Raw genomic sequence first — 23,382 nt, 5'->3', positions numbered from 1 at the left:
CTTCCTCCGAATAATTGGTCCATCCCATTTGCCCACATCCACCCATCACCACAAAGTTCATAGATTTTCATGATTGGCCATCCCTTCAGTCGGCATAGTGCATGATCAACTCCACATAGTTTCCGGGAAACAGACCAGTGACGCCATTGCAAACTCCCTCAAACCAGCCAGCGTCATTCTTCTTGATAATGTAGATAATGGCTTCTTCCATAAAGGTCAGCTTATCGTCCTTATCCTTGGTGTAGTCGTAGATGGCAATCACTGCGAAGATGAACGTTATTAGTTATTAAAACAATAAGCCACATCAGACTGTGTCACATCAAGGGTGTTATACAACATGATAAAAGACACCAGTGTTACCACCATAAATAGCTGTATTATTACTATTATTATGAACAATTGAAATACTATAAATGTTACATACATAAAATAAACAAAAAATGGTAAAAAAAAAAGTTAACAATATAACAATATTATTAATAATATAATTAAAATTATAAATTATGTTAATGTTAAATTATATATATACAGTTGAGCTCGAAAGTTTACATACCCCTGGCAGAATCTCAAAAATGTTCATCGTTTTAACAAAATAAGAAGGATCATAAAAATAGCATGTTATTTTTTAATTAGTACTGTCCTGAATAAGCTATTTCACATAACAGATGTTTAGATAAAGTCCACAAGACAAAAAAAATAGCTGAATTTATAAAAATGACCCAGTTCAAAAGTTTACATATCCGTGATTCTTAATACTGTGTGTGGTTACCTGGATAATCCATGACTGGTTTGTTTTGTGATGGTTGTTCATGAGTCCCTTATTTGTCCTGAGCAGTTAAACTGAGCTCTGTTCTTCAGAAAAATCCTCCAGGTCCCAAAAATTCTTTGCTTTTCCAGCATCTTTTGCATATTTGAACCCTTTCCAGCAGTGACTGTATGATTTTGAGGTCCATCTTTTCACACTGAGGATAACTGAGGGACTCAAACACAACTATTGATGATACACGATGACAACGCAGCCCTGAAGTGTCAGCAGAGATTGTGTCAACTAGATCATCCCCTGTGAAGGCCTCATCGACATGACAGCCAGTGGCACAGATCCTCAACAAACCGTCTCATACCGGCATGATGAATACGATCCTCAACTAGATGGAATTGGAATAAATACTTTGACTGTTGCGATCCCAATCTGACTTATGAAAGCTGCCTGAATCGTAATCATGCACTGTTCGCTGTTGGCCAGAGGAGAACTGGCCCCCCGACTGAGCCTGGTTTCTCCCAAGGTTTTTTTCTCCATTTTAACACCTGTTTGCCACCTGATGTCACCTGTTGGAGTTTGGGTTCCTTGCTGCCGTTGCCTTTGGCTTGCTTAGTTGGGGACACTTGACATTTGATATTCACCATTGTATGCGAACTGAACTGAGCTGGATGATGACATCACTGTTTACTCCAGTGCTGATATAGATAAATTAACTAAATTAATAACTATTGATTCTTACAACCGAATGAATCAATACTGAATTTACTTAAGCTGGACAATGACACCATTTTCTTTAAGAGCTGCTGTGCGGCCAAAATTAAATACACTGTAAAATATAATACCCTATATCTACTCAAAAAATTGTGGCAACAGATTACAAGCAATATTATTAATTAAAATTTAACAAATAAGAATTCAGTTAAAATTAATCAAATGAGCTCCTTAAAGGTGATTTAAAATGAGTAACTGCAAATAGCACACAAATAAGTTAAGTAAAATGTAAACAAAAATATTGGGTTCATTGGACAAAACAAAACTATATTAATGAATACTACTTAATGAAATTATTTTGACATAACACAAAATGAAGTTAATATTATTAATAATATTAGGTGGATTATTTAAATTAATGTACTTTAATTAATTAAATCGGATTTTAAGTAAAAATAGCAGAAAAGATTAAGATTAAGAACTCTTTATCAGAAAACTGACCTTTCGCAAAGACTTTAGTTACTGTTGCTATGTCCGACAAGATCTCATGCCACACTTCATGTTCTCACGCGGTGAAAAATACATCGCGGAGCAAAGAGGACACTGACAACGCGTCGACAGACAAGACAGAGTAGGTTACTTTTGATATGAAACAAAGTCTCAAATTTTGTCATTTTTAAATAAATTTAAACAATAAATACCGTTTTGTAGCTCTTTAATGTGTCGTGACAGTTCGCTGTAGCGCCTTAGTTCAAGTAGCTCGTGAACCGATCATTTCTCCCTACTAGTTCATTTATAGCATCAAATAAACATGAATGAACATCATAAGGTATGTTGTTTCAATCGTCAGTACACACCATTTTTCAAGTTCAAGTCCACCTACGTTAATCTACTAACTCCCCTGACTGCTTTTTCGGACAAAATGGAGGATTCGGCGTTATGATTGGTTAGATCGCCTGTCAATCAAACTCCTGACAAAGCGTCAACTGGGCAATACAAATGCAGACAAGGCACTGATTTTCCAGGTACAGATGACCGGTGTTGTAGTCTTTAATGTAAAAGATCACCCCTTGTTGCAATCTGCAGATTTTACACCGTCATCTCATTACGTTGCACCTATTAAAAAACACATGCGAGAAAAACAACAACACATGAGTAGATTTAGACGTTTTAATGGTTAACTGCATTTTTTTGCACTTTAATTCATTTTTGTGACTCTAATTATACTGTGCAACCAAATGAATCTATGTTCATAGTTTGTTGTAAGAGTTAAACAAAATGTTAAAATGATAATTATAAGGGCTGGAAAGGGAGCAGTGCATGTAAGCACTGGAAACGCATACACTGTTGAATGGCAGCGATAGACTAATAGTTTTAGCTTATCTGCTTTAGCATTAATCGGTCTAAAACACGATTTTCTACTTTGTTGGTGGTAATAACACACAACCTGGACAATTGACAACAGTTTTAAGAAATAAATTAAATTATCTTCCTTACCTTTGTCAAAGAATTATCTGAAAAATAGCGTTGTCAGATTGTCATTGTCGTCAGCCTCCACATTGTCAGCGGGAATCCAGTAAAGCCAGGCCTCATGAACATAAACCATTCGATAGCAGTGCTCAATAGGGTTACAGCTGCCTTATTTAGCTTTCTTTGTTAATATTAACACAAAACTAAGCAAAGCCCCCAAAAACAGCGCCATCAGAAATGTCCTCACACCATCTGCTGTGGGAAACTCCATTTCTTAAAAGCGCGCACTGCAATCGGAAATGCTTGTCAATTGAAAAGAACTAATTTCCATCATGTTGGATTAATTCAATATTCTCTCTGTTTGGTTTGGAATTACTCAATAAGAATAGATAAATCCTTAACGACAAAATTGAGTAGATTTTGTTACAGACAATTTTAACACAAAAAACAAGAAATTAATTTTGTTAAATAAAGTTTACATATTAAATTCCATGAAATCTACAAACCCACAGAATGACTTTTTACAAAGCTGCTTTGACACAATCTGCATTGTAAAAAGCGCTATATAAATAAAGGTGACTTGACTTGACTATTAAAAAAGGTTCAAACATTCACTGATGCTCCAGAAGGAAACACGATGCATTAAGAGCTGGGGGATGAAAACTTTTTGAATTGGATGAACAGGATAAATAGTACTTTTTTTTGTCTTCTGGGAAACATGTAAGTATCTTTTGTAGCTTCCGAAGGGCAGTGCTAAATGAAAAAACATGATCTTTAAACAAAATAAGAAAAACAACTTCTTGTTCAAAAGTTTTCACCCCCTGACTCTTAATGCATTGTGTTTCCTTCTGTGAATGTTTGAACCTTTTTTAATAGTTGTGTTGTCTCACTCATCAATGTTCTCACAACAAAATCAACTCTTGAAGTGCTTAGGGAAGTTTGCAAGTGCGTGTCTAAAAGTGGAGTGGAACGCAGCCCAAATACTGTCGCCCTCATCAGGTTAGAGAGAAACCTCACACTCATAACCTCGTGCGCAATATATTGAGGTCTATATTATTGCCATATGGAGATTATTTTGTCATCACAGGATGAGTTCAGAGAGGTTTTTCATCACACAGTCGCCTCTGGCTTCTTGATTGTTACATTGGAAACAAGCATTTTCTGTAAAGCTGCTTTGAAACAGTGTATTGTGAAAAGTGCTATACAAATAAACATGAAATTAAAAAACGTGACGTTGAGTTGATTTTGTTGTGAAAGCATTGATGAGTGATGTTTCCCCTGAACGTTACAGAAATTAGTTACTAGCATTTGCTGATTAAATGTTTGTCAAAACATTAATAACTATTGTCCACTTACTATGCAATAAATGTTTTAAATAAAAAAAATCTGTTTTCCAGTGTTTTGCGGAATAAGAAATTAATTTCAGTCAAAAGGAGTCATTTTTCAGTATGCACAGCTACAAGATGAGTTTAAAAAGGCATGATAGTGGTTATAACAGAAAATAACATTTATAAAGTTAAAAAAAACCTACTTTTCAAAACAAGTAACAGACCATAATAAAAAGGAAACAAAAAAACTTTAGCAAGAGAAACAATTGAGAAATAGAATTGATTTAAGTTCTATAATTTAGACAAATTCCTCCTCAGAGCCAGTTATATAAAATATAAATTTTGTTTTTATTTATTTTGACAGTAGTGGCTAATGCCAAATTACCACAGATTTACAGAGGTATTCAAATTTGTTTTTAAATTCAAATGCTCCCGTGCGTTGATCATTGTAGCCAAACACAGACATATCTGATGAGTGCATGAACACAATGGCCAATCAGAGGTGTTTACAAATCCGCTCAATAGCGCTCAAAGCGTCACATTTTTAAATTTCAGTACCGATTGGTACCGAAGTCAGTACTTTTGACAACCTTACTTTACGGACCACAAACTATTATAAAAGCACAAATAATTTATATTTATTTAAATCATTTGATTGAGACAAATTGCTTTTCTATTGCGTCCAAATATTACCTTTACACTTTTTATAATTTTTAGTTGACAGAGGCTAATACAAAATTACCAGTTTTACTGTATTAAAACTATAGTATTTTGGCTATATGGTTACCATTAAGGGTTGTTACTAGCAATAAAACCCAAGCAAATTGACCCCAGTTCTTAAGGACCACAAACTATTATAAAAGCACAAATAATGCTGTCATTTTAATTTATTTAAATCATTTAATTCAGACAATTTAATTTCCATTGCTTCCAAATATCATCTTTACAGCTGGAAATGCCACTTTGGCCAGAATGCAGTTCATTTCTTTACAGTTTAGGTTCAGATATAAAACAAACTTTGAAATACTACAGACAACTGAAAATGAGCTCTACTGTATATTTTACTGTTTTACTGCACGCTATTTTTAACAGAACACCCTGCCCTTTAAAATACACACAAGTTCTCAACACACACAGCCCATGCTGCACACAAACACACACATACAAAGGACAAAACCTTTGTGAGCAGAAATAGCACCATAACAGAAATGATTCATTAAAACAGGCAAGAAAACAGCTGCGTTTGCTACAAAAGTCTACCATGGGCACAGCGATACACCCTCGCATACATTATACCGCACTGGCCTTTGGTGTGACGTCATGTGTCAATCATAAGACAACTGCTCACAGTAAACTAGATGTTGGTTATCTTCAGAATTATTTTTCACGTTCATTACAGAACCACTGTGCTTTGACAAATGGGAGAACTGATTACTTATCCCATGCTGAAACTACCAAAATATTTTGGAAGTGTTGCAATTTTATTCAAATTTAATTTAAACCCCTCTAAAACACTAAGCCTTTACATCCACTTCACAAGAACAACTGCTTATGAATGACTTAAAGGTTGTTTACACAGTAAAGGTGGCACAGAAGCGCTATTTAAGTGGCATTTAAAGGCGTCTGTTCTGTGCCTGCTCAAAATTCAGTGAAAAGACATCTTTTTCTGTGTTAATGTATTTATGCCACCTCTGAGCAGCATTAAACTGTGTAAAAACATCTAAAATGGCACTTCAAAAGCACCAACTTTGAAGTGTAAATTTGGCATAAGTGTCTTTACACAGACTGTTTAATGCTGCTCAGAGGTGGCATAAATGCATTTACACAGCAATTGCAACTGTATATTTTGAAACTAAGGCCCAAGGTGGGTCAGAGCTGGGATTATTTAGTCCAGCTTTTATGCTGCACTGCACTGCACTGAGCAGCCTTAACTCGGCTGTGTAAAGATGCTGTTAAGGCTGCTCTGTGCCTGCTCAAAATTCAGTGTACTGACGCAATGCCACATAAAATCCAGACTTAATTATGCCTGCTCTGACCCACCTCAACCCCTAGTATAAAAAATATAATGTAATTGCTGTAATGTCACATTTACATTGCAAAGGTGGCACAGAAGCGCTTCCGAAATGGCTTAACTTGGCTTGTAAAGATGCCTTAAATGCATTCTTGCCACCTCTGAGCAGCATTAAACAGTCTGTGTAAAGACACTTAAATGCCACTTCTGAAGCACTTCTGTGCCACCTTTGAAGTGTAAATTTGGCATAAGTGCCTTTACACAGACTGTTTAATGCTGCTCAGAGGTGGCATAAATGCATTTACACAGAAATTGCAACTGTATATTGTGAAACTAAGGTCTGAGGTGGGTCAGAGCTGGGATTATTTAGTTCAGCTTTTATGCAGCATTGCATCTTGAGACAATGCACCGACGCAATGCCACATAAAAGCCAGACTTAATTATGCCTGCTCTGACCCACCTCAACCCCAGTATCAAATATATAGTTGTATTTGTTGTAATGTCACATTTACACTGCAAAGGTGGCACAGAAGCGCTTCAAAAATGGCATTTAGGTGTCTTTACACAGACTGTTTAATGATGCTCAGTGGAGGCACAAATGCATTTACACAGCATTGTAATTGTACACTTTGATAATATATGATGAGGTGGGCCAGAGCAGGCATAATCTAGTCTGACTTTCACGCAGCATTGCATCTTTACACTTTACAATTTTGAGCAGGCACTGAGCAGCCTTAACTTGGCTTGTAAAGATGCCTTAAATGCATTCTTGCCACCTCTGAGCAGCATTAAACAGTATGTGTAAAGACACTTAAACACCACTTCAGAAGCACTTCTGTGCCACCTTTGAAGTGTAAATTCAACATAAGTGTCTTTACATAGACTGTTTAATGCTGCTCAGAGGTGGCATAAATGCATCTACACAGCAATGGCAACTGTATATTTTGAAACTAAGGCCTGAGGTGGGTCAAAGCTGGGATTATTTAGTCCAGCTTTTATGCAGCATTGCATCATTATACTGAATTTTGAGCAGGCACAGAGCAGCCTTAACTCAGCTGTGTAAAGACGCCTTTAAGACTACTCTATGCCTGCTGAAAATTCAGTGTACTGACGCAATGCCACATAAAAGCCAGACTTATTAATGCCTGCTCGGACCCACCTCAACCCCTAGTATCAAAATATATAGATGCAATTGTTGTAATGTCACATTTACGCTGCAAAGGTGGCACAGAAGCGCTTCTGAAATGGCATTTACCTGTGTCTTTACAGACTGTTTAATGATCTCAGTGGAGGCATAAATGCATTTACACAGCAATTGTAACTGTATACTTTGATAATATGGGATGAGGTGGGCCAGAGAAGGTATAATCTAGCCTGACTTTCACGCAGCATTGCATTTTTACACTGAACTTTGAGCAGGCACTGAGCAGCCTTAACTTGGCTTGTAAAGATGCCTTAAATGCATTCATGCCACCTCTGAGCAGCATTAAACAGTCTGTGTAAAGACACTTAAATGCCACTTCTGAAGCGCTTCTGTGCCACCTTTGCAGTGTAAATTTGGCTTAGATATCTGGCATATACGTATATTTTCTTTCCACTAAAAGGCAAACAGAGGTCTGGTGGAAATAGTACTGAATATAAATAAATTTCCCTGTAAATAATTAAGCACATATAAATTAGAAAAAATTATTTTTTTGAAACGGCCGAAATAAGCTTTCACATTAACAATACATATATAATAAAAGCAGAAAAGCAAAGGGGAAAAAAAAACAACAATCACTGGACTAATTTACATTAAGATGACAATGTATGTCTCTGGTTAGGACTGGAACCGTGAGTGCATGAGCTGTCCAAATCGACAAGTTTTGGATTTTCACATCACATATGAAAAGCATAAGATTGTCATCGTACTCGCCCGAGCCACACCTATTTTGCATTTTCTAATAGCAAGGGTGCGAATCTCATGTTCTGAACATGCTGCTGACGTACACTTCTTTCCTGTTCTTCTAGCTGCCTCTCTCATTCTGAAATGATTAGACACTAAAAGAAACTGGAGCTCAGTAAGTAAGGTTGAGTGCCACATTCACAATGGACATCAAGGCATCAAGAAGTCAAGTACACAGAATCGCTGCAGCCAGGCTAACTTCCTGTTTGCAACTCATTTTGTCCACTGGTTCTGACAAGTTGCTTGGAATATTAAGTAATTAAAATAAATAAATAAATTGGGTATAGCTGGTTACTAACACAAATCTCATTGTTTGTTAGTGTACTGCAATTTGTATGCATAACAATTACTAATTGCTCAGCCACAAACCAACAAATGCTTTTAACAATGCATTTTCCAATAAAGCTTTACATTTCTTTTTTTTTTTTTTTCAAAGCCCAATGATTAGCTCAGCTCCTGTATTTTCAGTTTTTAAGCCTCCTCCTTATGTAATGTAAATCAATGGGCTCATCCAGTGTTAAATTAATAACACTCAAACGCTCATTTTAGCTTTAAGGCCAGAGACCCTGTTCAAGAAGACTGTCTGAATTCAGGCTGTTTACACCTGTATTAACATCCTTTTCAGGTGATTCGAACCCTTGTTTTAGTGCAATGATTGATTGACATGTCAGTAGGCGGGGCTTACAAGTGCAATGTTTTGACATGGGTTTCTGACTACACTAGCGCTCAAAAACTTTGGGTCAGTAAGACTTTATTTAATCTTTTATTCAGCAAAGATTCATGAATCTGATCAAAAATGACAGTAAAAACATTTATAATGTTGCGAAAGATTTCTATTTCAAATAAATGCTGTTCTTTTGAACTTTCAATTCATCAAAGAATCCTGAAAAATAAAATGTATGACCGTTTCCACACAAATCTGAAGCAGCACATCAGTTTTCAACATTGATAATAATCAGAAATGTTTCTTGAGCAGCAAATCCATCATATTAGAATGATTTTTGAAGGATCATGTGACACTGAAGACTGGAGTAATGATGCTGAAAATTCAGCTTTTGATCACAGGAATAAATTACAGTTTATTCACATAGAAAGCAGCTGTTTTACATTGTAATAATATTTCACAATATTACTGTATTTTTGATCAAATAAATGCAGTCTTGGTGAGCTGAACACACTTATTTGAAAAACATTTAAACAATCTGACTGACCCCAAAGTGACTGAATCACAACATTTCAGGTACCTCGTTCACCTGTATTTAGTGCTGTCTCCGTTTGAGATCGGATCACCCAAGACTGATGTTAAAACACGTGGTGGCCTGGGAACTCATAAAACAAACGAATGACACATGAATAAAATAAAAAAAAGCTCTGAAATCGCTTAGACAGGAAGTTTTCAGAAGACCAATGTCGTCCTGTGCTTTTGGACAATATGACTGATATGACACTAAAGAGATTCCAGTTGGACACTACTGCATGAATCTAAGAAATCGACTGTATCAGACTGTCCTGGTCCTTTATCTAAGCAACAACCCCACATCTGACACACAATCACCAGGAAACATTGCAGATGAGGATTAGTTATCAACAGGGCAAAAATACAGAACATACAGGTACATATATGCAAAAGAGGAAGAGTAAATGATCACAGAGACTATAAAATGCAACATCTTTCACGGATTCGTTTGGCCAGACTTTTCCTCTTCTTCTTTCCGTTCTTTTCCTTGCTGTCCTCCATCTTCCTAGCACGAATTTCCCTCATGAGGTCAAAGAACACCTGCAGTCAAGACAGCACAGCATCTTGGAAAATGTATCACTTAAAATAAATTCAAAATTGCTTATATTATTAAAAAAGAAAGTTAAAAAAAATTCAAAATTGAAGTTAACATAAAACACTCTTCAACCATCTACAACATGACAAATTTCAAAGTGCAACAGAATATTTAATAAGAGTAAGACATTAATAATATTATATTAATAACATATTGTTTTTTTTAAATTTATAGCAATTGTAGGCCAAAAATTAGACAAGTAGGTTAAGAATACAACACATTTGTGAGATTTGTATCGTCAATGATAATAATGTAATTATTGTTTTAATGATGTGCGATCTGACATTTTTGAGTATGTCACTCGCTTTGTAAAATCAAACAAACGCACACCTTGAGAAAGTGAACGCTTTCACTGCATGATGTATTTTAGCCTATTTTAATGTCCCCAAATTCAATGTATAGGCTAACAGGGTCATTTTACCCCATGAGTTTCATCTTATGTTTATATCAAATAATAAAGTTAAAGGGATAAATCACCCAAAAATGAAAAACGAAAATTACCCCATGATTTACTCACCCTCAAGCCATCCAAGGTGTACATGACTTAGGGCTGCACGATTATGACAAAAATCATAATTGTCGATTATTCCCATGAAATTGTAATTGTGATTATTAATTATGATTATCATAATTTACACTGAATGATGTATTGAATAGCATATTTATACCGTTGTTTGAAGCAACTGCATGCCATATTTTTGTATAAAAATAAAAAACAATCTGAAAACACTCTTCCTGAAATTTTTTATTGTTTTTCTATAGCATTAAACCTCAAATGTCAACTATACATTGGTTTGGTTTCTTCTTTAAATAATAATAAAAAAGTCAACATATGCATGGTATAATAATAGGGGCTTTTGCATCGGGTTGTTCTTGGAATGCAGATATAGGAACTAGCCACCAGTGTATTTCCCTGAGAACTAATGTTCCCCTAAGGCCTGAAGTGACGTAAACTGCGCTTGTTGTTGTTAATTTTTTTTTGACGGCGCGGCTGACTTTTATTTTGATGCCGCTGAGAACAGTTCGGACAGATCCTGAGCACAGTGCTCGCATTCTCCATCTTCATTAGTTTACGATCTGTTTAACAGTCCTGTCTAATACGTTATTAGATAGAACTGTTATACAAGAAAGTAGACAGTATATGAAAAAGTTTTAGCTTTTGCCGTGTGGTTGATGCCCAATGTCGCTAGCTTAACATGATTATGTATTTCTGCTTCGCTTGGTCTGCTCAAAGTCGCGCTGGATTTTCTCTTTAGTGTAAGGTTGAGAGGTCCTATCATTGTTTTTCATGTTTGTAGAGTTAGTTTGTGGAGTAAATACATAGGCTGTGTACACGGCTTTTTAAAAATGGCGGGTGCTGGTGTTTCGCGTGCGTTCGACATATCAGCGTACACCTACATTATTGGTAGCTCCTTTTGTGCTAGGTTAGACCTTTTGCATTCTGAAGTAGTCGTGATTCACCTCTCACAATGTGACATGCTCTAAACACCTCTTAAACATGCAGCATAATGTAAGTGGATATTTTTCCTTGTAATCGCGCCTTTGAAAGATTATGAAATCGTGGCATCTGTAATCATAATCACGATTAGAAATTCAATTAATTGTGCAGCCCTAATATGACTTTCTTCATTCAGACAAATACAATCGGAAATATGCTTAAAAAAAATATCCTGGCTCTTCCATGCTATATAATGGCAGTGAATGGGGGGCCCAATTTTGAAGGAAAAAAAGTGCATCCATTTTAAAAGTACTCCACACGGCTCCAGGAGGTTAATAAAGGCCTTCTGGAGTGAAGTGATGGGTTTTAGTAAGAAAAATATCCGTATTTAAAACTTTATAATCTAAAATAACTAGCTTCCTGACATAGGATGTAGGAGTAGCGCAGTAGTTTATACACCTATAAAAATAAATATGGTTATGTTTTTCTTTTTTACAAAATTCCATCGCTTCACTTCAGAAGGCCTTTATTAACACCCCGGAGTAGAGTACTTTTAAAATGGATGCACTTTGTTTACTTCAAAATCTGAAGAATCTGAATCCATTCACTACCATTACAAAGATTGGAAGAGGCAGGATATTTTTAAATATATCTCAGATTGTGTTCATCTGAAAGAACATAGTCATATACACCTAGGACGGTGTGAGCGTGAGTAAATCATGTGAAAATTTTAATATTTGTGTGAACTAACACTTTAAGCATCATCACACAAGCAAGAGTGCTGTTATTCCCAAACATTAGCACGATTGTAAATGTCTTATTGATTTCATAAAAGAGTTTAATAAACAATAAGTTAACATTTTGATTTACATTTCAGACACAATACTGTCAATATGTTATGTTTTTGGTTTATTTTGTCAACTGAAATTTCCAAATGAACAGCAGAAATGATTTGAGTCATAAAGGTTCTTCATAACTGAATGAATCTGCATTTGGAATTAATCAGTTTAATGAATGATTCAATGAGCGAATGAATCAGCCATTTGAACAAATCATTTGAATGAATGGCTCAACTCAGTAAGACAATCCCTGCATCTGAATATGCTAGTAGTCGAAAACTCTAGGTGAGCCGAGTAGTATGTCCAAAATCACAGTAGGTGAAAAGTACCTGGATGACCTCCTACTTCTGGTGAGATTCTGAAGTGCGCATTTACTACCCCATGAGGCCACGGGAGTGGATTTGTGAATGACGGTGAAGCAGTACAACGGACACCATAGATCACATTGACAGGCTGATGTAGTATGTCCGTATTTCATTCAAACTACACACATTCATACCATTTTGAATGTACTTTTTTAGCAGTAGTGAAGCAAGTTTCAAAACAAATGTAGTACCTACTATACAGTATGCGATTTTGGATGCAGCGAGCGACCTACTGCCAGCTTTAGTTTCATATTTAAAGAATAATTTCATTTTTTAATGATATATGTTTGCAATATCACAGCATTATTTTTGAAATTGTAAATACAGTGTACTGTAAGTTCAAGCCACCTCTGAGTTGCATTAATCATTCTGTGTAAATACATCTAAATGCCACTTCAGATGCAACATCTGTGCCACTTCTGCAGTGCAAAGATTGATTTTGTTGATACTGATTGATTTGCTTGGTAGCAGTGTTATTATTCTAATTGAATTTATTGATTAATGTAACAGTCTGACATTAACGATGAAGCATACTTCTAAAAAAGTTATTAAAAAAAATTGCCATTATAAAAAAAGTTAAAAATCCCCTGGAAAACAGTTTAGGAGAAATATTGCCTAAAAATTATTTCTAACCACTGCACAGCATATGAAGAATATGAAATGCTTTGGGAGTCAGCTGTCCATGACAGGCCTAAATCAGTCAAGATACCAGCACTCAGCAAAATAATGTCTAATTATTATTTTTGTCAATATCACACACTCCTGGTGTACAGGATGTAGTTTCAATAGCATTTACCCAGTAACTGCCCACCTCTACACTAGCAAACCATCAATTTCAGGTTTACAGAGCCTGTTTTGTAGCACTGACCTTGTCTACGTTGGCGCGGGTCTTAGCAGACGTCTCCACGTAGCACACGCCCCACTGATCTGCTCTGGCTTTAGCCTCGTCGGCGCTAACCTGTCTCCGGTCCTCCAGATCCGACTTATTTCCCACCAACAGGAAGGGGACGTTCTCGTCTTCCTTCACCCGCAGAATCTGCTCTCTGAGTAGGGAGTATTTTTTCTATGTCAAAAATATAACTCTAATGGAAACCAATATCCATAAAAGCAGTCAAAAAAAAAACAAAAAAAAACACAAGAACGCCTTTGCAAAAAAACATTGAAACATTTTAAATAATGTGATTTAAATATGTACAAAACTATATTTATTATTTTCATCTACATCTAATTAAAGTACCATTACTAAATTAAAAAAAAAAAAAAAATCAAACCAAAAAAGGAAATAAATATAAAATGGGAACAAGAAACTATAACGAGATTACTTTTTGTGCACCACAAAAAACAAAATAACAACTTTATTCAACAGTATTTAGTGATGGGCGATTTCAAAACACTGTTTCATGAAGCTTCAAAGCTTTACGAATCTTTTGTTTCGAATCAGTGGTTCGGCGCGTGAATCAAACTGCCAAAGTCACGTCCCCCAGTGGTGAACCACTGAAATTTTGAAACACATGACGTAACGAAGCCTCATTTACTGAAATCACGTGACTTTGGCAGTTTGATTCATGCTCCGAACCACTGATTTGAAACAAAAGATCCATAAAGCTTTGAAGCTTCATGAAGCAGTGTTTTGAAATCGCCCATCACTAAATATTGTTGAATAAATTTGTTATTTTGTTTTTTTTTGGTGCACAAAAAGTATTCTCGTTGCTTCATAACATTAAGGTTGAAGCACTGTAGTCACATGAACTGTTTTAAAAATGTCTTTAGTAGCTTTCTGGGCATTTGAAAGTGTTATTTGACCCTTCGCCGGGAGTTTGATTGACAAGCGATCTAACCAATCATAACGCCGAATCCGCCATTTTGTCTGATTAAGCAGTCAGGAGTTAGAAGATTAACCTCGTTGGACTTGAACTCGAAAAATGGTGTTTACTGACGTCTTTCCGCGTTTGAAACAACATTCCTTCTCATGTTCATTCATGTTTATTTGATGCTATTAATTAACTAGCAAGAAGAGATGATCGGTTCATGAGCCGCTTGAGCTTAGGCGCTACAGCAATCTGTCACGACCATGGTCACGACACATTAAAGAGCCACAAAACAGTTTTTATTGTTCGAATTTCTTAAAAAATTATACAATTTGAAAGCTGGGACTTTGTTTAATATCATAAGTAACCTGCTCTGTCTTGTCTGTTGACGTGTTGCCAGTGTCCTCTTTGCTCCGCGAAGTATTTTTCACTCTGTGTGGCGTGACAGCACCATGGCTTCTTGGACAAAGCAACAGTAACTAAGGGGGGCGGGTCTTTGCGAAGGGTCAATTGTCTTGCTGGCAATGCAGGCCTCACTGAGCCATTGGATTTAATCAAAAATATCTTAATTTGTGTTCTGAAGATGAACAAAGGTATTATGAGTTTGGATCGACAAAAGGGTGAGTAATTAATGGCAGAATTTTCATTTTTGGGTGAGCTAACCCTTTAATCTCAACATTTACTAAAACATTTTAGGGTAGAAAGTTGCATCCGTCAATATTAGTTAATGCACTGTGAACTAACATGAACATTTTTAACTAACATTAAAGGGTTAGTTCACCCCAAAATGAAAATTCTGTCATTTATTACTCACGCTCATGCCGTTCCACACCCGTAAGACCTTCGGTAATTTTCAGAACGCAAATTGAGATATTTTTGTTTAAATCCGATGGCTCCGTGAGGCCTACATAGGGAGCAATGACATTTCCTCTCTCAAGATCCATAAAGGTACTAAAACATATTTAAATCAGTTCATGTGAGTACAGTGGTTCAATATTAATATTATAAAGCGACAAGAATATTTTTGGTGCGCCAAAAAAAAACAAAATAATGAATTATTTAGTTATTTAAATATGTTTTTAGTACCTTTATGGATCTTGAGAGAGGAAATGTCATTGCTGGCTATGCAGGCCTCACGGAGCCATCGGATTTAAACAAAAATATCTTAATTTGTGTTCCGAAGATCAACAAAGGTCTTACGGGTGTAAAACGGCACGAGGGTGAGTAATTAATGACAGAATTTTCATTTTTGGGTGAACTAACCCTTTAACAAAGGTTAATAGATGCTGTTAAAATATATTGCTCAGTGTTGGTTTATACAAGTTAATACATTAACTAATGTTAACAAATGAGACCTTATTGTAAAGTGTTACCATTAAACCTTATTGTAAAGTGTTACAGATAAACTAGACTAGTCACATGTTGGACAACTACCAAAATCTACCACAGTGACCCAACCTTAATACAACCAGACAAAAAAGGTCAGTGCATAAACAAGATCATCAATTCAAGAGCAACAGTTTAAGTCTAAAATCAATACGGCTCTTTTAAATAAGCTCAAGAGCTGTAAATCACCTGAAATCAGCAGTTGCTGCAAACGATTCTAATTCAGTGATGGAGAAGACACAGAGGAACCCCTCCCCGCTGCGGAAGTAGTTATCCCGGATAGCCGCATAGTCCTCCTGACCGGCTGTGTCCAGAATATCTATCTGCACTTCCTCCCCATCCAGAACCACCTTCTTCCTGTAGCTGTCAGCTTTCGTGGGCTCATAGTCTTCCACAAACTAAGGAAAAGAAGGTGGGAGGTGCGTAAAGGTGTTTACATTGGGACCGAAATCAGGGCGATGGCCAAATATTGACCGGCATATGCCGATAGGGTTTTATTTAAACAGTTTATGACTTTCAACCGATAAAAAAAAAAAAAAAAACACTAAAGGGTCTCAGCAAACATGCAAGGAGGCCTGAAGTAGGGCTGGGCGATAAACTATATGTGATCCTGGACCACAAAACCAGTCATAAGTCGCACGGGTATATTTGTAGCAATAGCCAACAATACATTGTATGGGTCAAAAATCATTAGGATATTAAGTAAAGATCATGTTCCATGAAGATATTTTGTAAATTTACTACCGTAAGTATATCAAAAATGTATTTTTGTGAGTGAATATGCATTGCTAAGGACTTCATTTGGACAACTTAAACAGCGATTTTCTCAATATTTAGGTTTTTTTGCACCCTCAGATTCCAGATCAAATAGTTGTATCTCAGCCAGATACTATCCTATCCTAACAAACCGTACATCAATGGAAAGCTTATTTATTTCAAAAAATGTACCATTATGGTTTTGTAGTCCAGGGTCACATATCATATTGAGATGGCGATAAAATTTACGTCGATAACAATGATAAGCTCTGGACATTTTTACTTGAGGTGTCAGTGTATGTCACTAATAAGTGATTTCTGCGCGTCTCTGTGTAAATGAACGCCGCAGTTTCGTCTGATACATGAACTCACACACACATGTGATGCTCACTGTGTTTTCAGCGTCTGCTGTCTCAATATATGAGGACATAAACACATGAACTTCATCTCCAGAGAGTCACTTCACAAGCTTTTCACTGTTAAATTTGAGAAAAACTACCGCCAAATACACAATGAAACTGAAACTAAAACTGAAAGATATTCATAACAAACCATCAAAATAAAAGTTTGGCTTAACTTCAAGAAATGATGACAGAAATACATCACTTCTGTATACTAAAATGTATAATATTATTATTATTTCTAAGGAATATCATTCAACCAAGATATTTTTTCATCCATGTTTTAAATGTATACAGTTCTGTTGTGCAGCATCTTATTTGACAAAAAATAAAAATGCAATGATTTGCTGTCATTTGATTACATTTTAAAAGCTTAAATAAATTGTTAAAGTTTATATATTAAATCATAAAACACAGAATCCCAAAAAATAAAAAGGAAAACACAGAATTTAGGAAAAAAATAAAATGAATTTCATGGGGCCCTATATTAAAAGGTAACTACTCTGTGGAGTTTAATTGTGAACAAACATGTTTACATTCATTTTCAAGGTCGAACAAACACGTGGAAAGCATTTCCTTCCCCATTAATGGTAAACGAATACTGAGATAAATATTGATATTGTATGACATGGAAAAAACATTGTGATAATATTTGTGGCCATGTCACCCAGCCCAAGCCTGAAGACAACTAAAATATTTAATATATTAAAATAAACTAACTCTAATGTTAAGAGCTGCCAGATTCTGTTCTCAAACTAACTAGAAACATGCAAGCTGTTCTGTGGCTTGTACCCACTTTAACCAGTCTTAACCAAGATTAGGGTTGCAAAATTCCAGGAATTTTCAAGGCTGGAAACTTTCCATGAGAATTAACGGGAATATATGGGAATTAATGAGAATAAACAGGGAATTAGCAAATAACAGCTGATTAGCCTATAACAGGGAACTTAAATATAGTTGAAAAAAATATCTTGCAGCATAATCTTGGTTAAAACAATGAGATTTAATGCAATTTCAGTTGAATTTTTACCCTGTACATTCCTCAATCACATTCACACAGCACACTACTTACTGCAGGGCTACTGAGGCCACACCCCCTGCATGCACCGTGCATTCCTCCATAACATGCATATTTGATCAAAAATACAGAGGAAAAAAAAAGTAATACTGTGAAATTTTATTACAATTTCAAATAATGGTTTTCTATTTTAATATATATTAAAATGTAATTTATTCCTGTGATCAAAGCTGAATTTTCAGCATCATTACTCCAGTCTTCAGTGTCACATGATCCTTCAGAAATCACTCTGATATGATGATCTGCTTCTCAATTAACAATGTTGGAAACAGTTGTGCTGCTTAATATTTTTTCTAACCCGTGATACTTTTTTCAGGATTCTTTGATGAATAAAAAGTTAAAGAATAGCATTTATTTTAAATAGAAATCTTCTGTAACAATATACACTACCGTTCAAAAGTTTGGGGTCAGTAATTTTTTTCTTTCTTTTTTGAAAGAAATGAATACTTTTATTCAGCAAGGATGTGTGAAATTGATAAAGGGTGATATTAAACACTTGTATTGTTAGAAAAGATTTCTATTTTGAATAAATGCTGTTCTTTTTAATTTTTTATTCATCTATGAATCCTGAAAAAAGTAGGATCCAAAAAAATATTAAGCAGCACAACTGTTTACAACATTGATAAATGAGTATCAAATCAGCATATTAGAATGATTTCTGAAGGATCATGTGACACTGAAATAAATAACACGCTTAACAATTGCTGCAATAAAATATATTTTACATATTTTCTAGAATTAATTACTGTTATTTAATGTTATTATGAACAAACAAAATGTTTATATTAATGTTTGTATATGGTATAATTTATATAAAATTTATATAGAAATATATAGAAATTTTCCCAAATTTCCAATTAATTCCCGTTAATTCCCATAAATTTCTGTTAAGTTTCCAAATTGGAATATTCCCAAAATTTCCCAGGTTAAGTTCCAGGGCTCAACGCTAAGGATTTTTTTCTACTGGCCCAGTCGGGCCAGTGGTTCAAATTTTTACTTGCCTTGCCAAAATTTTCACTTGCCCCACAACAAAAAAATGAATAAAGTAAAAGAAAATGGGCCTATAAAATAAGCCTAGTTATTGCTTTTGTTGTTTTTGATACTTGTAACCTTAATAAATAGGGTTATGACACCAAAAGCTACTAGATTAACTCAAATTTTAAATATTGTTAGACAAATAGACAGTAAGTAATAAAATAGTAACAAATAATCAAATTATGAGTAATAGCCAAAATAAATACAACAGAACAAACATATAAATGAAACTAAGTTTTTCACGTAAGTTTAAACAGGAAGCTACAGTAATTGTAATCTAATGTACAACTATATAACTAGCCTATAGATTAAACTTTATTAAAGTTAATCAGTCAAGAGCAGTTACAGGTGCTTAAATAATGTTTTGAAATGCTGAAAAAAATAAATCGTTAAATACTGTTATTTGAAATTATTTAAAAAATGAAGACACTTAAAACGTGAAATTAAACCCGCCAGTAGGTGGCAGCGAATCACTGTTAATGAGCGAGTCATTGAGATTCAACCGATTCATTCAAACGGCTGATTCATTCAAACAGCTGATTCATTCAAACGGCTGATTCATTCAAACGGCTGATTCATTCAGGAATCACTTTGTTTGGAACTATTTTCGTAGACAAAATAGAGCGAAACAGGCGATTTGGTGTCTAAAATGTAAGTCACTTGATATTAAGTTCTTGTTCATTAAACTGTACGCTGTATAAAATCAATATCACATTTGTAATCGTGCTGATATTTGGAGAAAAACGGCGCTCTTTGTTTAATATTGGTTACCTATATTAAATGATATAAATATAAAAGATATAAAGGGGCATTTTGCCCCTTATTTTGAATTCTGGGGCATTCTAAAGGCATTTTAATAGACTAAATCACGCAGTGAAATCGTGCACTTAAAATATGCATGCGCACTAGTCTAACCTACTAGACTAGGCTACGTCACGTAGTGTATGCGTGCACTCAATGGGTGTGTTTTTGTTTGGTTTTTGTAAAGTAAGGGGCATACTCGATAATTTCAGATCATTAAATCAACAATTATGATATCATAGACGATATATATCGCACACCCTACAGCACTGGCCCTATTGGGCAAGTGACCGTTCCGTCTACTGTCTCGAGCGTCGTTCACACTGGCCCCGGGCCATCGGGCGGTCCTTATTGTCGAGCCCTGTAGTTCCCGTAAAAAGTTTTCGGAAATTTGCCAGAAATTTTCTGCCCCTTTTGCAACCCTAACCAAGATGCTCTACAAAGGTCAAAACCAGATCATCCATCTGATATTGCCATCTGGACCAGCTATAAACTGTTTAAAACCAGCTAGCATCAGATTTTTCATAAGGGCAAAATACAACGCCAAGTGGTGATTCATAATATTACTACATGAACAAAACTAATTAAAATATAATTGTACTTTCATGATGTCTGTGGGGGGAAGCATTTTTGTAATATGTGGAAAGCATCCTCACCTCATCGTACATGAACTGCAAAGTTAAAGCCGACTTTCCCACACCGCCGCTCCCAACCATGATCACCTTGTGAAGCGCCAGTGAGTTCTGTCCTTTGGGCTTGGCTGCTGCCATGGTGAGGGTTGCTATGGGTTTGGACTGAGAGGAGAGTCGTGAGGTTTATAGGTCGGGTCGGTTCGGGTCAGGGAGGTGCTGAAGGTCACTGAAGTGAAGGGTCAGGGTGGGAGTGTGTTCGAGAGACGACCATGTACCGCCCTGTGTGCACCTGGATGAGAACAAAAAGATTTACAGTTCTTCTGTAATATTCTACTCACTGTTTAGCCATAACTCATATAAAACCAGAAAAGAAGATGCTATTCTTACAGGCCTGTCTTAAGCATTTGAATATTATTCGCATATTATTATAACAGTATGCATCACACATCGCATATCGTGAAATCATATCCTGTTGAACTTCCTCCTCCTGTATCCTATGCTTCTTTAATCCAGAATGGCAGCACAGCGGAAAGTTTTGTTTGAGCTGCGCCCTCTACTGTACAGGTGTAAATATGCATTTCCTTCAGCCTGAGGCTTATTCATTTCACTTTTGGTGTGAAAGGGTCTTAACATTTGCCAAAAATAGAACTTTTTTTGTTGTTTTAAAAAAACAAGCAAGCCCAGCCCAGGTGAGAAAAAGTAACGCAAAAGTAGTGAAATGCATTACTTTTCATAAAAAGTAACCAATGCAATTAGTTACTTTTGTAGGGAGTAATGCAATTTTGTAATGCATTACTTTCAAAAGTAACTTTCCCAAACACTGCTAAATACTATGGTCTGGGTTACAACTGACTGAAGACTGACATGTCAACATACATCAAAGCAAAACAAACATCTCCTTAAAGTCAGCATGAAAGGGAAGTTGTGCTAGTTTTTCTTCCCTATTGTGACGTATATCAGAGCAAAACGGCTTCAGGAACAAGAACAAATGTAGGTTTGCTATTGGTGGATCTCATATGAGTGACAGGTTGCCCCGCCCTCGTCATCAGCGAAGACATGTTGCTGCAAAAGGGAGGGAAGTTATTTTTTTTAAAGCATTTTGCATTGTGATGACTGCAGATCTAACTAAATTAAGGAGAAATACGCAATGGTGAAACTTCAATAAATCTGACAAACCGAGGGAAATCTAACATATTGACAATAGTGATGATGACTGCAAAGCTCATCTAAGTAAAGGAATGAATGATTCATAACACGTGGTGTAATATGACTGTGAGCGTATGCATTGGTACATATGAGAACATTATATATGCATTTGTATAGAGAGAGAGAGAGAGGCCAGGGTTGGGTCTGCTGAGCACAACAACGGCTTCAACTCTCAGACAGACAGTCACAGTCTGCAGGCTTCAGTACAGTACGTATACAAAGACATGGGAGATATAAAAGGATCCGTAAGGCTGTCAGTGATTATACCCCACTAATCACTGTTCTGCTGACAATTACCATGTTTTTTGAGACATTGCAACCCAGTGGTTCTATTTAGCAGCATTTTATGCTATGGCAGGGGTTTTCAAACTGGGTCGTGTAGAGAAAAACAGTGTAAAAACGTAGTAAAAATTGTATTAAAAAAAGTGTAAAAATGTAAAAAAAAAAAAAAAAAGAATAAATAAAAATGCAGCAAATAAAATAAATAAATAATAACATGATTAAAATGAATGAATATATTTAAATGATTAAATAAATGAATAAATAAAAACATGAAAAATGATGCTTAACCAAAAAAATAAATAAAAAATAAATACAAATTGGAAATAATACAATTTATTATTAATACAAGAAATAATAATAATAATTAGATTAATACAGATTAGATGAATAAGTAAACAATAAGAATGTTTAAAATAAATAAACAATTAGATCAAAATAAATAAGTAAACAATAAAATTTTGCTTTAAATAAATACATTTAACAGTACAGTACTATAGTGAATAGAAAGAAACTTAAATGCAACTTAAACACTAAATATTTTCCAAACAATACTTTAAATTGGCATTTAAATTAGTATGAATTGGGTCTTTATACATGAAACTATACATCTGCCTTTTCAGTTTTAGGATGATCATATGGTGGTCTGTGGCCTCTGAAATTTTGAAAACCACTGTGTTAAGGTATCTTAGCCATGCAAATACTATGGTAATCATTCAATACCATGGTATTGCCATCTGTTACTATGGTATCACAGTGCTTTTGTAAGGGTCATTTGTATAGTCTGCTCTCACAGACAGACAGACACACACACACACACACACACACACACACACACACACACACACACACACTAGCTGTCCGGTTAGCCATCACATACACATAGACTCAAGGGTTCATTAGCTTTGATCTATTAGCACCCAGTCTGGATTTGATATTATATTCATAACGACACTGGTTACAAATATGCCTTAATACCTGCGCTAGGTCTTACCTTTGTGTCCGCTCGTTCAGCTAAAGATAATCCAGAGACACACGGACTCTTGGGAAGGGTAAGATTCCTCTTCCCTGGTCTCTCTGTCTGTCTCTCCTGTTACTGCAGCCTCCACATCCCGAATAATGCCATCAGAATCGGACCGGATCCCTCAAACTTCACTTTCGTCTGTATTTACAGCGAGTACAAGCCGGTTGATGTGATCTTTGGCGTGGCAGCAGTCAATCATGGGTGTGTAGTGTCGATGATGATCCCGATAGGCGGGTCACATGGATCCGCTTCAGTTTTCCATGCAGGGAAGCGCACG

General features: G+C 35.7%; 1 protein-coding gene across 1 annotated transcript; it reads right to left on the bottom strand.

The window, feature by feature from the left end:
• Positions 1–5,141: 5,141 nt before the first annotated feature.
• ralaa (v-ral simian leukemia viral oncogene homolog Aa (ras related)) lies at positions 5,142–23,340 on the bottom strand. The gene is made up of 5 exons (XM_051881452.1): positions 23,076–23,340; positions 20,621–20,885; positions 16,083–16,291; positions 13,568–13,742; positions 5,142–10,002 (listed from the first exon to the last, which is right to left on the bottom strand). Exons 2-5 carry the CDS (start codon positions 20,732–20,734, stop codon positions 9,880–9,882), a joined length of 621 nt encoding a protein of 206 aa, XP_051737412.1. The 5' UTR covers positions 20,735–20,885; positions 23,076–23,340; the 3' UTR covers positions 5,142–9,879.
• Between the last annotated feature and the right edge of the window lie 42 nt (positions 23,341–23,382).

This window comes from Ctenopharyngodon idella, chromosome 23, assembly GCF_019924925.1.
Source record: "Ctenopharyngodon idella isolate HZGC_01 chromosome 23, HZGC01, whole genome shotgun sequence".
Classification (NCBI taxonomy): Eukaryota; Metazoa; Chordata; class Actinopteri; order Cypriniformes; family Xenocyprididae; genus Ctenopharyngodon; species Ctenopharyngodon idella.
Note: the sequence above shows the minus strand (reverse complement) of the source record. Positions and strands in the feature narration are given on the sequence as shown.

Bases quoted from the DNA above. Each gene is read 5' to 3' on its own strand.
- ralaa (XM_051881452.1), bottom strand. From the start codon at position 20,734: ATGGCAGCAGCCAAGCCCAAAGGACAGAACTCACTGGCGCTTCACAAG. The intron at 16,292-20,620 runs GTGAGGATGCTT...TCTTTTCCTTAG, and splicing joins TGCAGTTCATGTACGATGAG to TTTGTGGAAGACTATGAGCC. The intron at 13,743-16,082 runs GTGATTTACAGC...CTCCCTACTCAG, and splicing joins GCAGCAACTGCTGATTTCAG to AGAGCAGATTCTGCGGGTGA.